Raw genomic sequence first — 18289 nt, 5'->3', positions numbered from 1 at the left:
AATTGGCTGGTGATGTCACAATGGAATGCCAAAACTCAATTGTCCTTAATGCACAAATGTTCACAAAAGGGCTGTGATGTCTCCAAGTCATGGGTTGTAAGCAAAGTTATGAAGTCCTAACATGTCATTTTATACTTCATTGTAAAGATACTGTCCAAAGATATTTATTCTATTTATTTATTTATTATTCATTTATTTTTTTACTGTGAAAATTCTGTACAAAGGAGTTACAATTACATGGGCAAGGTAATGAGCACCTTTCTTATCTAGCATTGTTGCTTCCTCCATTGTTTCAACTTCCCATCCCTTCCCACTTCTCATCCCCACTCCCTGTCTCCGCTCTCCTGCCTCGCTTACCCCTCTCCCACCCCACCCCCACACCTGCCAAAGTCAAAAAGTTCATTTTCGACATAACATCGTGCACATCTCATTGCAATGGTTCCACCTGAATTCCTATTTAAACATTTTTTTTTCCTTCCTCCTCCACAAAGTAAACGAACAACAAATAAAATGAAAACAGGGTTGATGTTATGGGGGAGAGTTATACAAAGTAAAAATAAATCATCTTATAAATGTGTTAGAAACAATCACAAAAAAGAAAAAAAAAATTTGGGTCCTTATCTTGCACTTCATTTCACCTAACAAAAAATTATTTGACCGTTTCTGCTCCTCTTAGAAATATACTACTTATTGTACATAAGGGAAACCATGGGACCTATGTTTTTTGGCACTGGCTTACTTTTCTTTATATAATTTATTCTAAGTCTTTCTATTTCCTAACAAAAACAATAAACCAAAGATGTTTGAGTTACATGAGTAAAATAATGAGTACACTGTCTATTAAAAATTATTACTATAATATATAATATATACATAAATACCTATATATTATATATTATATGTGCATAAACCTATATAATAAATATTATATATGTAAATATATACACCTATATATATAGGTATATACATGTATATACCTATATAATAGCTATTATATGGGTATATATGTAATATATAATATATAATTCATAAATATGTAATGTAAAATATGAAACATATAATATATATAAATTGTACAAATAGATATATACATAATGTGAATATATATAATATCTATATAAACATATATTATATATGTTATATATAATATGTAGGTATATATACAGATATATATGTATAATATTCAGGTATATATGTTAATATAAAGGAATATTTACAGATATATAGCTATAAAACAGGTATATACGGCCAGAATAATCCATAGGTAAATATATTATATATGAATATACAGAATATATTACATATTATATATTAAATATAATATGTATTTTATAAATATGTAAATATGACATATTTATATTTAATATAAGTACTTACAAATAAATAACATGTATATTATATATAATATATATGCTTATATATCATATGTATGAATCCATTTATATACCTATATATCATATTACATATTACATATTATATATATTTATATCTATAAATATGTATATATATAAATGGTATTTTTATTATGTATTTTACATAATATATATTTGATATATTTTGTGTTATAATATTCTTTATAATAATATAAAATATACTACACATTGTATATATAAATATATATATAAATTCGAATATTATATATTGTATATGTAAATATATGTATATATACGAATATTATATAGGTTGTATATATATATGCAAATATATATTATATATACTACATATACTTATATAATACATATACATATATACAATATATGAATATATATACATATCTAATATATAATGTATTTAAAATACATATATATGCATGTATATACATACATTTAAAAATATGCATGTATATGAACATATACATGTATACATATACCTATATACATATACATATATATACATATACATATATACATATATACATATACATATATATACATACATGTTTATACATTTGAAATATATATTCAATAAAATATATTCTCCCTTTCTCTATATCAATCTATCTATCACATTTTTTTGATCAGTTCAACTACTGTGGTTTGGGGGTTGTTACTAATTCTTAGTTATGGTGAATAACGCTGTGATAAACATTCTTATGCTGATAGATGTTTTATGGCCTTGTTTGAGATCATTTGTGCCAATGGCCAAACATGGGATTGCTGGATGATGCGTGAGGTTTATGCATTGTTCTTTGAGTAGCTTCCATACTCCTTTCAAAAGTGGTTGAAAAAGTTAATACTCACACCAAAAATGAACTAGGGTACACATTTGACTGCATCCATTCCACAATCCTTTATTAGATTTCCTGATCATAGTCATTTTAACTGAGGTGATGTGGAATCTCCATGTTGTGTTGATTTGCATGTCTTTTGTGGCTAGAGAAGTTGAGCATTTCTTCATGTGTCTGTTGGCCGTTCTTATTTCCTCTTCAGAGAAGTCTCTCTTGAAGTCTTTTTAAATAATTTTTTTTATTGTAAGAATACTTTATATATCTTAGCTACAGTAAATAATGCTGCAGTAAACATAGTTGTGCTGGTAGATTTAGTATTGTCTTGATTGTGATGATTTGGGTAAATGCCTAAAAGTGGGATAGCTGGGTCACAGTGGAGTTCTACGTGGAGTCTTTTGAGGAACCTCCATACTGTATTCCATAGTAGATGCTCCTTAATAGATGAATGGATTAAGAAAAAAAAATTTTTATCCAAGATTTTTTTTATCCAAATAGACAAGCTATGTCGCTTAATTGGAGTGTTGATTCCATTTAAAACTGAGAATTAGGACTGAGGTGTTTGATAATTGCTTCCATGGTATCCATCTTGTTTGGGGCTGTGCCCACTGGATCCTTCCTATGATTCTTAGACTCTGTTCGGGGCTGGTTCTTGGCTTTTATTGTGCTCTTGCTGGTTTTCTATGTGTAAGATACATTTACATGCCTTTTATAATGCCATTTGGTGGAGATATATGGTTTCACTGCTTGTTTTTTCTGAAAGATTTTTATTTGTCATGATGTTATGAAGGAGAATTTAGCTGAGTGGAGTATTCTTAATTGATAGTTGTTTGTCTTTAGGATGTGACATGCATCATTCCAGGCATTTTTTTGGGGGGAGAGGGGGTCCAGTCGTGGGGCCTGAACTGTGGGCCTGGGCGCTCTTCCTTAGCACTTCAGCTCAAGGCTAGCACTCTACCATTGAGTCACAGAGCCACTTCCGGCTTTTTTCTTTTTGCATATGTGGTGCTTAGGAATCAAACCCAGGGCGTGAGCCACCTTCCCAGTCCATTCCAGGCACTTTTACTTTCTTTGACTCTGCTGAGAATTCTGAAATTATTCTGATTGGTTTCCCTTTATAGGTGATTAATTTTTCTCCAGGAAAGCTTTAATCAGCCTTTCCTTTGTCTCAATTGATACTGTGTGGATTGCAATGTGTGGACAGTAGCATGTTCTATTCTGGTCTGTTCTATCTGGTGTTCTAACGTCTTCTTATGTCTGAATGGACCTATCATTTGCATGTTTGGAAAGTTCTCTGCTAGGATCCTGTTAAATAAATGTCCTAGACGTTTCACTACTCTTAGCCTTCCTCTACAATCATTAGCCTTAATTTAGGCCTTTTGGTGGTCTCTTCTAACTATTGAATAGATATATCATATTTCTTAGATTTTTACTTTTTTATAGTGTCAAGGGTGTCTTCAGTCCCAGAGACTGGATCCCCTCCCGACACTAACCTATTCTCAAGTCTTTCTACAGTGTTCTTATTTCCTTTCCTTCTAATTGGTCAGATTTGATGGCTTCAGATTCTTTGTTGGAGCTTTGTTTTAAGTCTTGTATGGACTTCTTTACCTTCTTAATATTGTTTTCAGTATGTAATCTAAAATCTCTTGATTGGTTATAAGTTAATTGGACAAACTTTCCTTTCATTGGACTTGACGCAGCATTTCCTTTTTAGCCTGTAGGGATTGCCCAAGCTTTCTGTTTATGGATTTCATTAATGAATCTATTAATCATTTTTTTCTCATCTTGCTCATGCAATTACTCTTTGATCAGCCTCTGAGGCTCGTTAATTCCTGTCTTAATCTTTCCTTGTCCTCCTCATGCTCTTGCATTTCCCTATCACGTTCACACAGAGTCTTTTGCAGGCTTTCAAACTTTTTATTCAACCTATGTACCAGTAGTGTTTGTAGAGGATTTTGGGAACTCTCCTCTGGATTATTATATTTATTTATTATATTATTTTTATTGTGAAATACTATACAGAGGGGTTAAAATTACATAAGCAATTAATGAGTATATTTCTTATCAATCATTATTGCCTCCTCCTTTGTTTCATCTTCCCATATATTCCCATCCCACCACCACTTCTGCACGAATGTTGTAAAGTTCGTTTTTTGACATTAGTTCTTGTACATCTCATCGTTGCTATGGGTCCCCCTGTATCCCTATGTAAACAACTGTATTTTCCCTTCCCCTGCACAAATACAATGAAAACAGGTGTTATTACTAGGGGGTGGCATGCAAATCAACAAAAATAATCATAAATATATTAGAAAAAATAGCAAGAAAAAATATTTGAGACCTTGTCTTGTAAATTTGTTCAACCAATTTGGAAAGTAATATTGGAGGTTCCTCAAAAGACTCCATACAGACCTCCCCTTGACGCAGCAATCCCACTTTTGGGCATTTACCTGTAGAATCACAAACAAGACCAAGACCATATTAAAGCTACCAGCACAACGATTTTTATTACAGCATTATTTATGATAACTAAGATATGCAACCACATCAGATGCCCCTTAATAGATGAATGGATCAAGAAAATGTGGTATATAGACACAATGGAATTCTTTGCCTCCCTCAGAAAGAATGGCATTGCCCCATTTGTTAGGAAATAGAAGAACTTGGAAAAAATTATATTAAGTGAACCAAGCCAGACTCAAAGAAAAATGGGTCTCATGTTTTTCCTTATTTGCAATAACAAGTATATGTCTGAAACAAGCAGAAACGGTCAGATAAGTTGATGTTAGGCGAAATGAACCCCAGAATAAGGACTCCCACTCATTGTTAGTGGGAGTAGAGATACCTGTCCATACCATTTTTCTTGTCTTTCTCCACCCTGTTCTGCCAATTTTTGTATGAAGGCAAAACCAATACTGTGCTAGCATACTGTTTTAGGAAATCATCAACCTAAACTCTGTAGTTGCACAAATTGTTTAACACAGTCAAAATAAGTACATATACAATCTAGTTCATTAGATACAATCTAGTTCAACAACAAACAACTAGGGATACCTAGACTAAGAAAATCAAAGAAAAAGTCAGAAGACCAGAAATTAGTAAATTCAGGGAGAATTGTGAGAAGAAAATAAGATTAGAGACATGTGGGGATGGAAAGGGAGAGAGATAACATAATACCTAAATGCTGAGAGAGGTAATGGATAGAAGGGAAGGAGAAGGGAGATACAGAAAAAGGAAAAAGGAAACATTTTTAAATGAAACACTTAAAAATATATAAAGCACAATTAAGGGAGTTAATGATGAGTGTTTGTGAATTAAGTAATCAATTTATTAATTAGTATGTACACAATTAAGAATAATATGGATATATATCTGAAGATGAATATGGATATATATCTGAAGATGAATTGAATAGCTATTAAATATAGCAAAGAAAGCACAAAAGTACCAAGAGAAAAAAGCAAAAACAATAAAAAAAACTAAAATAAAAATGATGAAAAAATAGAAAACTATTTTTTAAAAAATTCTAAAAAGATTCCGGTGGCAGAGACGCAGCTTCCACTGAGCAGGGCAAAATGGAGCTCGAGGCCATGAGCAGATACACCAGCTCCGTCAACCCGGCTGTCTTCCGCCATCTGACCGTGGTGCTTCTGGCCATTGGCATGTTCTTCACTGCCTGGTTCTTCCTTTATGAGGTTACTTCCACCAAGTACACTCAGGACATCTACAAAGAGCTCCTCATCTCCTTGGTGGCCTCACTCTTCATGGGCTTTGGAGTCCTCTTCCTCCTCCTCTGGGTTGGCATCTACGTATGAACCCCCACGGTACCCACCAGATGGCTTCACTGAATCCCTGCTATTGTAATTTAATTTTTTTACTGTTGCTGGAAGGGTCCCACCTGCTGACTCCAATAAAAGCAGATGTGGGATAAAAATAATTCTACAAAGATATAGACAAAAGTTCTTTCATTTTTTTTTTCCAGGCAGGATCTTGTATCTCCACTGAGACCTTAACCAGTTTATTGGTGTTCTGGTTTGCTTACAGTGTTTGCTTTTCCTGTGGCTTCATTGGTTTCTTAAATCAGTTTGTTTCAGCAGGCAGAACAACGCTCTTCCTTACTAGAGATTTTATAACATCTTCCCAGCTGAATTCAATGTGATGGTGATTTCCTTTGAGTATCAGAAAAGAGAGAGATGGCTGTTTCTTCTGGCTTGGAGTTGCTGTGATGGGGCTTGGAGTTGCTGTGATGGGGCTAGGCTCAGGGTAGTGTTGGGGCCTGTCAAAATGTGTAGCTTTTCCATAAGGGGCTAGCTCCTGAGACACTAATACAGCCCAGCCTGGAGCCATTGTCAGGATTTATATTTACTGAGTTTCCAATTTTTCCTTTTGCTCTCAGGCAGCTAGATCTGCTGACTGTGCGACATTGTGGTGGGGTAGCCTCTTATCCAGTGATGAAAGTCAGTCATCTAAGGGCAGAGATTCCTCTGCTGGAAAGTAAAACTTTCTCTTTGCCTGGATCTGAGCCTGGTATGTCAACTTCCTTTGATCTGTTAAATAGCTCATACTGGTTTCTTCAACGGTCTTAGTATGGGGTGTTCTGCCATGTCTTTGTCAGTATCAAGAATGGAGTTCTCTTCTTGTGGTTGGGGAGTATGTACTTTCCCACTGTTGCTCTGTGGAAAGGATTAAGGAAGTCTTACTTGTGTGGTATTCATGCCTTTCCATGGGTTTAAAGGCCATCTATGGTCTGCAAATGTCTGTGGTGAGCAGGATGAAGATGTTTGCTCCTTGTCAGCTTTTGCTGGTGGTGACTATAATCTTCTCACACACCACTTCTGGTGACTGTGTTCTGGGCTGTATTTGTTGATGAGGTGGCAATGGTAGCAGCTGCTGTAGCTACTGCTAAGGACAATTTTGAGAGCTCAAGTCTGTCTCCATAACCAAGCTGCATGCATTTTTCCCATCTGACCAAGCTCTCTTTACTATTATGGCACGTCATGTGTGTCTAAAGTCTTGGACTTTGCACTGGAACAAAAAAACTGCTTTCTATGATAAATGTTGATTAAAACTATTAGGACTGCTAAGCATTTTGAAAAAACACATGTCCTGTGTGACACAATAGTCTCTAGTATACCCATATATTCATTGTGAATTACAATTGAGTTTCAAACTGCCATTGTAACATCAAAACCTTTTGTGACACCAACTGTGTCACATTGTCATTATGATAGCATCAGATCATTGTGATATCACATACTTACAATCATATCATACCCTATGACATCACATTGCATTGTGACATCATAGACACATTGTAAATGCCTATTCTGCAATGTCATCCTATTTCAAATGTGGCATGTGTGTTATCAGAAACCCATTGTGAACTAATCAGCATTGTGACATCACATTGCCATAATGACATCAGTAATCCACTGTGCCATCACAACCTGTCTTCTCCACAAACTTTCTTTGCCATGTGATACTTTAGGCTAATAATTTGTTTTCAATTTGTGAGCTAATAATTTGTTTTCAAACTGATATTATTTCAGATATGACATGTTATAAAAGACATTTTCTGTGATATCAAGGCCACTCTGACATCACACTGCCAGATGTCATGACCATTCATTCTGATAGTGAAATCAGAAACCTGATAGATTTTATCACATTTTTCACAATACATAACTTAGAGACATCACAATTCTTCTGTGAACTCATATATTCATTATGAGTTAGTGAAAATTGTGATCCTGTATACCATTTTGCTATCCATCCCTATTTGTAACATCTCAAACCTACTGTGATCTCATTACAGTAAGCATCAGCAGCTAATTTTGACTTCAAAACATTATTATGACATGATATTTCGACCACGTATTCATTGTGATATCATTGTCCCATAGTGTTTTCAGAACACTTTAATTGCTGTAAGGGAAATCATCCCAGAAGCCTCATTTTGAAATATAGTATATTGTAATATTTATAATAGAGTTTACAGTTTGCAGGTAGCCAATTGTTACAAAGACCTATAGCAAGCAAATAAAAGTAACACAGCTAGGAAACATGCTAAAGAGAAACAAAAACAAAAACCACGCCAACAATGGTATGGATAGCTTAATTGGGGTGCAATGATGACCAAAGCTGAGCCAGGAGACAGGACACAGGACATGATCAGTGAGACAATTGGCATGACATAATGATGGCTAAGCTGGTTCAGACCTATGTAGGTCGGTGCAGAGGTCAGATCATCAGAAAATTCCCAGTCCAAGCAAATTCAGTTACCTATCAGCCAAGTACCCACACATGTCTCCAGGAGTATGGTCATGCACATTACCTTGGAGTTAGGTGATAGGCAGGGGGTTTTCTTCCCCCAGCATGAAAGCAAGATGCTAGACCCCACAATCAACCATGTGGCCAATAAGGTGATGGCCAGAACTGACCTCCATACTTCATTATGACCTCATAACTTTTTAGATATCAAGCTCCTTCCTTAAAAATGATGAACACTGAATTCATTGTGAACTAGTAGCAACTGAAGTCGGACATATCATTGTGATATTACAAGCTCATTGTGACATCCAAATACATTTGGACCTCATCAGCACTGTGATATCTAATTGCTGATGTGACATCATGATCATATTGTGACTTGAAGTTCCTTCTGAGAACTACATGTTGGAGCTTTCCAGAATTTCCCTGTTGGCAACTTTCAATATACAAGTTTGTCAGGAAGCTGACCCAATGGTTTTCAAGATAGTTTTGGCAGTGGCTGGTGGCAAATTACCAGCATGTCAAATAACCAGATACAGACAGGAGGTTTGGCCATGTAATTCTTTTCACAAGATCAGTATCCACATTTACACACTTGTTACCACTCTTTTTTGCTCCATTCTTTAATCTTAACGAGTAGTAGTTCTAGAAATACCACTGATTTTAGAGTGGTCTCCTGAGCTACATGATCAGCTCAGTTGTTTTCCTGCTCCTACATGTTTTTGACTTCTTCCATTTATCCTCCTCCTTTTCACTCTTTAAGCTTGCTTTTATGATCCAATCTCCTTTTTAAATTCCTCCTGACCTTGCAAGTGTTCTGCCAGGGTCACAGGAAAGTGCCTTTGACTGTTCAACTGCTACTCTTTCCACAGCACCTTTGCTTGCTCTTCATCTCCTCCATTCAGTTCTCAGTGGTGCTATTGAGAGGGTTTTTTTCACCTCCATCTATTTCATTGGGACATTCTACTTCTGCATTACATTTATGGTGAGGATCTTGTCATTGTCTTTAGGTTTTCCTCTAGTAAATCCTTTTTCTTGTTTTACACTTTCTTGTATTTTTATGATAATTCTTTCAACTGATAACTCTTGTTTTTGTGCCTAATGCTGTTTATCTCATCAAAATATAAGTGTCCTTGACACTTTCTAAAGAGTAACAATCCGAATTTTGACCTATTTATTATTCTGTTCACTTTTCTTGGCCTCTTCTAAATTGACACAGGGATTTTTGGTTTATTCTTCTAATTGTCCTTTCAGTTCTTCTCTGCTGCTTTGAATTTTTGCTCACACCCTTCAAAGGTAAAAGCTTAATGCACTCTTGCATCATGACCAGCTCCTTTTTACCTGGCCTTGATTTCATGGACAGTGTCAGGATCTTCTCCCTGCCTTGTTTGTAGTCAACAAGGATAGAATCATTGGTGTCCTTGTCCTCCTCAGCCTGTGAACTGTGTGCTCAACCTTTGCATCAGGCATACCTTGTCTGATATACTTGGATTTCATTTGATTCTTCGTTTTTCTCAGTTTCATAGTTTTGACTCTCATCATTTTATGATTTATGTCTTCAAACCTTTTCTTCACATCTGATAATTCTTTCTTTTATCATCTTTGTTGTTTAATGCACTTTTTACCTATTTGTGAGTTTTGATTGGCATGTATTTGAGATATTTTTTAGCCTGTGTTTTCAAACAGAAATGTGTGAAATTTTTCATCACATTTTTTCTTCAATGGGCTGATTTTTAACTTTAGCACAGTTTGATTTCAGACTCCCGAGCTTATTTGCCTTGTTCTCAGGAGATATAATCACAGTTTCCCAGTGGCAACCTGCCTACTTAACATGTCATTATTAATCCTTCTCTTCCTAGGAAATTCCTTTTTCCCTTGCTGTTTACTTCCAGTTAGCACACAGATCTAGTCCTAGAGGTTCCCTATTGATATCTGCAAATGAATTAAACTGTCTTCACCATGAGTGTCTTGATACCTGTCCTGGTGCTGCTATATGAAACCTCTTCTTAGACTGTTTTTTCTTCCACTGTATATCTCTTATGAAACGCCTGTTGGGCAACTGCTACCAACTCAGATAATACCTTTTCTCAAATCCTTCTAAATTATGAAAATTTTCTCCTAATATCTAGACCGACGGTGTAGGGAAAGCCATATTTAGAGCTCTTCAATTATCCTGGATCTCATGGATCTATTGGCATGTAGTTCCTATAGGCATCTTGGAGCCTTTCTAGAAAAGCATTAGGGGATTCATTGGGGGAACTATAGTCTCATTTATTTTAATTAAAATAGTTGGCTTCCTAGCTGCTGTCCTTACCCTGCTAACAGGCTTGCAATATTGCTAAGCACACCTTTACCTTGATTGCCGTTCTACTCGAGTTTGGTTGAGTCTGGGGAAAGACTTGCTCCAATAGGTATGTGTCTTCAGTGGGAGAATGATCTGGTCCAAGGACAACCTTCAAGCCATTGAGCGAGATTCACTTCCTTCCTCCCAGGTGGAAAGCAGCTGTAAAAATTGCCCTCAGTCATCCTTGGTAGGCTGATGTAAAGAGATGAGGCCCTGGGCTTTTTCAGAAAAGGACGGATTTTGCTACTTCCCCTTAGACATGACACTAATTGTAAAGGGAACATGTATTAGAAAGTTAGTTTGTCCACCATCACCCCAATGTGCCTGTTGTGTACCACCTCAGGATGGTTCAAGAAACTAATTATGGTATGGAGGGACTGAACATCAGAGATGCTGATGGCACAGATTAGGAGGACATGTCTTCTTCTGGGAGATCCTGTAACACCAACAGGAAGATATTTCAGTTACAGGAACTTTCACATATTGTACTCCCATCCTGGGGAAAAAAAAAAAGGGTAAGCAAAGATGTATACAGGAAACAGAAGTATCAGCACAAACAAATAGCCATAAACCCTAAGCCCACATGTCTCATATATTTCAGTGATGCCCTCTTGAGGAAGTATGAGATGACCTCTGGAGCAGATCCCATAAGGACTACTGAGGAGATCCTAGATGACCTCTGGAGAAGGTCCCAGATGGCCTTGCAAGGAGGCTACAAAAGAACACTCAAGGAGGTCTCAGTTGGCTTTAAATGGCCCTCCAGATGACCTCTTGAAGTCTCCATTTGACCTCCAGAGGAGGTTCCAGGTGGCCTCAAGATGAGGTTCGAATTAATGTACTGAAGATATCTGAGATGACCTGTTGAAAAGGCCTAGCATGACCCCTGGAAGAGGTCCCAGATGCCTTCTCACTTTAGTGCCCAGATGACCAATGGAGGAATTTCCAAAAGGCCTTTTTAGGGACCCCAAATGACTTCCAGTGGAATTCCCAGATAAACTATAGAAGAGGTCCCAATTAGCCTCTCAAAGAAGCCCCAAATTTCCACTGGAGTCAGCCCCAGATGTCCTACCAATAAAACCCCAGATGACTGAGGGAGACCTAGATAAGTACCTTGAGGAGTGCTAAGATAACCTCCAGATTAGGTCACAGATGGCTTCTAAAGGAAGCCCAAGATGAACTCTCAAGAAGGCCCCAGATGGCTTCTCAAGGATGGCCTCTTGAAATTACCGAAAATATCCTTCAGAGGAGGTCCAAATGGCCTCTTGAGAATGCCACAGATGAGCTCTAGAAGAGGTTTCATAAACAGGCTGACAAGTTTGCCGAGACTCTCATTCCTACATAGGTCTGAAATAACTATTGTTTCTGCTTTTGGGTGTTTTTTGGTTTTTGTTTTTGTATTTGGCTGGTCAAGGGGTCTGAACTCTGGGCCTAGGCCCTGTCCCTCAGCTCATCTGCTCAAGGCTAGCACTCTACCACTTGAGCCACAATGCCATTTCTAGCTTTTTCTGCTTATGTGGTTTTGAGGAATGGAACCCAGGGCCTCAGGCATGCAAGGCAAGCACTCTACCACTGAGTATTTTCCTAGCCCTGAAAGGAATCTTATCCCTGTTGGTCCCCAGAAAACAACAACTCTAGGGAGGATTTCACCACTGAGTGATAAGAAACTCACATTTAAGGAGGTATTCCCAGGGGCCAAAGCCCAGTTGCATCCATATGGATTATCTCTATGGGGCCTTCAAAATTTAAGTCCTGTAAAGCATGAAATAATCCAAGGTACGATTAAGGTAATAAAATTATTTACACTACAAAGGGGCCTGTGTTTATCTTGTCCTGGGCTGGATATTCTGACCAAGTGCAGCATTGAACACCAAACCTCAGACATCCAATGGGCAGCAATGCCCTTTGTTAATTCATCTGCAAACCACCAATACCAAAATTATGATCTCCAAAGCTCCAAACTTCAAAAGACAAGGTTTTTCTTTTCCCTTCCTCACTCCTCTACAGATCTGTCCTTTCTTCCAGGTATTTCCATATTCCCCTTCCACCAGTTCTTTCTTCTTTTTAGGCCTCTCTACTTTCCACAGGACAGTGCCCCATTGATGAGTTGCCATCCTTACACTCCTACTCTCACTCAACTTCCCCTCTTGTCAGGTCTTGCCCTCCTGCTGTCCTACCACTTTCTCCCCTCCAGTAATTTCCCCTTTTTCTCTCCCCTTCGTTTGACATGAACACAGCCTATAAAGGGCTGTACACCGCCAGCACGCCAACAGATCTCTTGCCTAAGTTTTCAATTGTCACTTCTCAAACTGCACAAAGCCCAATCCCTTCTTGACATATCTCTGTGAGTTACATAACAGCTCAAACCCTTCAGAAGAATAAACCACCCTCTCACATAGGCCAGGCCCAAGGGGCAAGATGATGATTAGGTCCCACAATTGATTGGGGCCCAGGTGCTTATTCCAGCATCCTCATTGATAACAAGTACCAATTGAAATTGATATTACAAACTCATTATGACAGCACCGAAGAATTGTGACCTCATCATCAATATGGCATCACTCATGCATTTAGCCACGATCACATTGTGACATCACAAACCTATTATGACCTCTTACAATCATTGAAAAAAGACATGGCATTTGTGACATCACAGTCCCTTGGTGTACCCCTATCCTCACTGTGTACTATAACAATTGAGATCAGACATGCCATTATATCATCACAAAGCCTTTCTGAGATCAAAACCAATGTAACATCACATTGCTCATTGTGACATCATCAACCTACCACGTCACGATAGCATTATTACTTCACATTGTCATTGTGATGTCATAGGCAGATTGTGAATGCCTATTCTCTGATTTAATTCTATTTAAAATGTGGACTCTGGGTTGATAGCAAAAACCCTAATGATGCAGTAACCAGTGTGACAGCATATCATATTTGGTATATAACTCCCATTGTGTTTTCGAAAAACTAATATAACTTCATTACATTTTTCAAAATCATGGCCTTTGTGACTTCTAGCTCCTTCTGTGAACCCTTATACTTATTTCCAACTAAGAGCAATTGAAATGGAATATGTAATCGATATTACTAATATTATGAAATCACCTCATTAGATCAGTGACAACACAGTCCTATACTGACATCGCATTGCTGTTGTAAAATCAAAATCAAATTGTGACATCTCAAACCTATTTTGGTCTCTGAGCACCGTTGAAAAAACACATCATTTTTGTGATATCACAGTTCCATTTTTTATCCATATTTTCATTGTATACGAATTACTACTGAAACAGATATGCCAGTGTAATACCACAAACCATTATGACACCATAATTGTCATTTTGACATTATCTTATTTTGATATCACCAAAGTACTATGACATTAACTATTATTGCAACATATAGCCAATGTGACATTATAGACACATTGACACATTGTGAATGCCTATGTTGTGATTTCTTTCTTTCATGTGTTTGATATCAGAAAATCATTTTGACTTCATAACCATTGTGACATGACAATCCCTTTGTGACCTCACATTGCCATTGTGCTATCATTAACATATTATGACATCACAAATTGGTCCTGTCCTATTAATTTTTGTGACATGCTGCCATTTTGACATCTTAGATTCTAGGTAAGTTCATAATCTATTTTTCACATGATAATATGTCAGGAATGTATGGTATCAGATATCCACTCTGACATCATGGGCACTGTGACATCACACAGCTAGATGTCATTGACCACTGTGTTACATTGTGACATCACAAGCCTGTCAACTATTGTGACAACACATAGGTTTGGAGACATCACAGTCCTTTGAGAACTCATAATCATTTTAAGTTAATGACAATTGAGATCAACCATGCCATTGTGACATCATCCACCCATAGTGATATTACAAATCTATTGTGAGCTCCTCAACACTATGGTATAACCAACTATTTTTGACATCATACATAATTATGGAAGGGGGCCCAAGATGGTGCCTACACAGTAGGAAAACACCACAGCTCTCTCCAAACAAACACAGAGAGTTCCTAAGCTCAATTTCCCCAAAAGACCCAAGACTGAAAAATGACCACCCAGATAAAAAGAAGTGCAATAAAAAGTAAAGGAATAAAATTACAAGGGGAAAAACACGAAGACCCTTCCTCAACCATTGATGTCCTTGAAAATCTGTGCCTAACCAGAGCCCAGCCCAGAGTCCCCAGAACCACAGTAGGGTATCTGAAGAATGCCCAGGAAGAACATACTCAAAGTGCTAGTGCCAGAATCAGTGATTGATAAAGGGAAACCTCAGGGCTTGGAATCTTCGCAAAGAGCTTTCAGCAACCCGTCATCTGTAGATCAATCTTGCATAAACCTACCAAATTCCCCAGGCCTCACAACAGTGGTGGGAAGCCAAGAACTACAGGGGTCCATACACAGAAGGCCAGTGCAGGAGACGCCCAGGTGCCTGTGCTGATATGGACATTGCAAATAGAGACAAAAACATAAGAGCTCAGAACGTGCAGAAAGATCCTATTGGACACCTCTCTGGCAAAGTGGTTCAATGCCATCCTGCCAAAACTCCTGGGCCCCTATAACCACAGTGAACAGCAGGAAACCAAAGGAAAAACACCCAGGGTGCTTACCAGGACAGCATAAACAGAGTCAGAAATGGTGTAAAGCATAGGCCCTGAGCCACCACCATCAGCCAGCCCAGCCCACAGTCAACTCAATGCAATGCTAACCCTGGTAGCAACCTGCAAACTACAGTGCACAGAGACAATGATCTGTGCCAGCACCATTCGACAGCTCTCAACCAGTTCTAGCTAAGTACCCCAACAGGAACAGCCTTACCCCTTTCCAAGAGAGACTAGTGCTGGCAGTAACCTCCAGAGCTTGACCCGTACCCTTCCCCCTACAACCTGGATTACAGGTTCCACTAAAACTGTGCAAGGAACCCATCAGCCTTTGGAGCACACCTAGCCCACCAAGCTTGAAAAGAAATTCAACCCAGAAAGGGAGCTTAAACGCTCAGGTGGGAAGAGCACCAACGGGCCCCAGAAGCAGCAGAAGAAATCCAAACTGTGTACCCTGCGTGGGAAATCCAGCGGCACAGGTCCCACCTAAGCCCAAAGAGTGTGTCCCAGGATGGTGACAGAAAGACATGACCAGGCAGGGGGATGGGTGACTGAGCTACATAAACGACCTCTCCTGATTGAAGTCAGAGGCTGAACACAGGTTTCAGAAGAGGTTGGAAAGAAAGGCACAGCAGCCCTAAAGAACCAACCAATGACAGCCAAAGATCTGTGTGTCTGCAGAGAACCTAACTTGTGTATCCCAGACTGGTTATTGAACAACTCAGACAAGCAGCACCTAAATATAGTCAGGAATGGAATGGAAAGATTGCTCAGTGGTAACGTGCATGCCTTGCATTCATGAGGACCTGGCTCAATTCCTCAGCAACACATAAGCAGAAAAAACCAGATGTAGAAATGTGGCTCAAGTGGTAGAGTGCTATCCTTGATCTGAAGTTCTGAGGAACAACACGAAGGCCCACAATTTAGGCCCTACAACAAACAAAAGAAAAGAACCACTTGATTATCTCCATTGACGTGGAAAAGGCTTTGGATAAAATACAAATTTATTCAAGGTAAAGGCTCTGAAGTGAATAGTAGAGGAATTTTCTTAAAACTCTGTAAGCCATATATGAGAGAGCAATAGCCAGTATTATACTTAATGGGGAGATACTACAACAGATTCTCCTAAAATTAAGAAGAAGGCAAATATGCCCTCTCTAACCATTCCTCTTCAATATAGTCTTGGAATGCTTAACCAGAGTAATAAGGCAACAGAAAGACATTAAAGTGACCTGCATTGGGAAGGAAGAAGTTAAACTATCTCTTTTTGCAGATGAAATGACATTATACCTAAAAACTCCACCCCAAAACAGTTTATAAGCCACTTTGGCAAAGTAGCAGGATACAAAAACCCACAAAAATCAGTTCTCTGTAACGTACACCAACAACAAAGCTGAAAAGAAAATCAAGGAAATAACACCATTCAAACAATGACCTCAAAAAATAAAATATTTTGGAATTAACCTAACTAAAGATGGAAAGGATCTATTTAAATAAAAGTATAAAAACATAAATATATCAGGACACCAGGAAAGGGTGCCAAAACAATTCTAGGCAAAAAAGGGTGGGTTCTCTATGCTGGACTTAAAACTCTACGTTAGAGCCATAATAACAAAGACAATTTGGTATTGCATAAAAGAAAAAAAATGGAATAGATTAAAAGATCCAGAAATAAAACCACATGGTTACAATCATCTTATATTTGACAATTCAAAATCGATAAAAGACCAAAACATCAATCCCGAAAATCTGAATCTACTGAAGCACAGACTAAGAGAGAAACTTGAATTTATAGGCACAGGCAGGAACTTCTTTAGCAGTCCAGAGTCACAACAAATTGGGTAGAGACTCAACAAATGGGACTACTTTAAAACAAAATGATTCTGCCCAGCTAAAGACATAGCAACTAAAATAGAAAGAACCAATTGGGAAAAATATTTACCAGCAATATATCGGACAAAGGCCTATATCCAGTATATACACTAATCCCTCCCAAACCTAATGAACCAATTACTAAATGGTCAAAGGAATTAAAAAGAGACTTCTCAGAAGAGATAAAAATGGCAAAGAACCACATGAGGAAATACGATTCATCCGTGGCTGTAAAGAAAATGCTAATAAAAACAATCCTAAGATATCACCTTATTCCATTCAGCATGGTCTGCATCCTAAGTTCAGACAAAAACAAAGGCTGGAGGGAGCCATTGACAAATGCAGAGAAAGGAAATCTATTGCATTGCTACTGGGAATGGACACTAACACAACCACTTTGTAAAGCAGTCTGGAGGTACCTCAGAAAACTAATCTCAGACTTTCCCAATGACTCAACCATACCACTCCTAGGCATCTATACTGAACAACAGGAACCAGGATACAAGTACACATGCACTTCCATGTTTATTGCAGCACTGCTCACAATGGTCAAAATATGCAAACAATCCAGATGCCATACTAGATTTCCTAATGGATAAATAGATCCAAAAATGGTGGTACCAATATACAATGGAATATGATGCAGCCATTAGAAAGGACAAAATAATGGCATTTGCAGGGATATGGATGGAACTAGAAAAATAATTTTGAGTGAGGTAAGCCAAAAGAGACAAATGGAAAACTATCTCCTTGATATGCGGATATTAAATACAACATGTAAAGAGATACAACAAAGTAAACAGGGCTCAACAAACAAAGAACTTCCAGTCATCTTGTTTCATTACAAAATAACCCACAGCTACTGACCACATTTAAGGTATATAAGCACACATCTGAGGGAAACTAAGACGAGGACACAGAATCAGAGATAGATAGAG

At 37.8% G+C, this 18289-nt stretch overlaps 1 protein-coding gene across 1 annotated transcript; it reads left to right on the top strand.

Moving 5' to 3' along the window:
- The first annotated feature begins 5765 nt into the window (after positions 1–5765).
- Positions 5766–6155, top strand: LOC122121064 (transmembrane protein 258-like). The gene has a single exon (XM_042695278.1). It carries the CDS (start codon positions 5800–5802, stop codon positions 6037–6039), a length of 240 nt encoding a protein of 79 aa, XP_042551212.1. The 5' UTR covers positions 5766–5799; the 3' UTR covers positions 6040–6155.
- The last annotated feature ends 12134 nt before the right edge of the window (positions 6156–18289 follow it).

Source organism: Dipodomys spectabilis, unplaced genomic scaffold (assembly GCF_019054845.1).
Source record: "Dipodomys spectabilis isolate Male_0828 unplaced genomic scaffold, ASM1905484v1 ptg000181l, whole genome shotgun sequence".
In the NCBI taxonomy this organism is placed as follows: Eukaryota; Metazoa; Chordata; class Mammalia; order Rodentia; family Heteromyidae; genus Dipodomys; species Dipodomys spectabilis.
The sequence above is the reverse complement of the archived record's forward strand: the minus strand, read 5'-3'. Positions and strand labels throughout refer to the sequence as shown.

Bases quoted from the DNA above. Each gene is read 5' to 3' on its own strand.
- LOC122121064 (XM_042695278.1), top strand. From the start codon at position 5,800: ATGGAGCTCGAGGCCATGAGCAGATACACCAGCTCCGTCAACCCGGCT.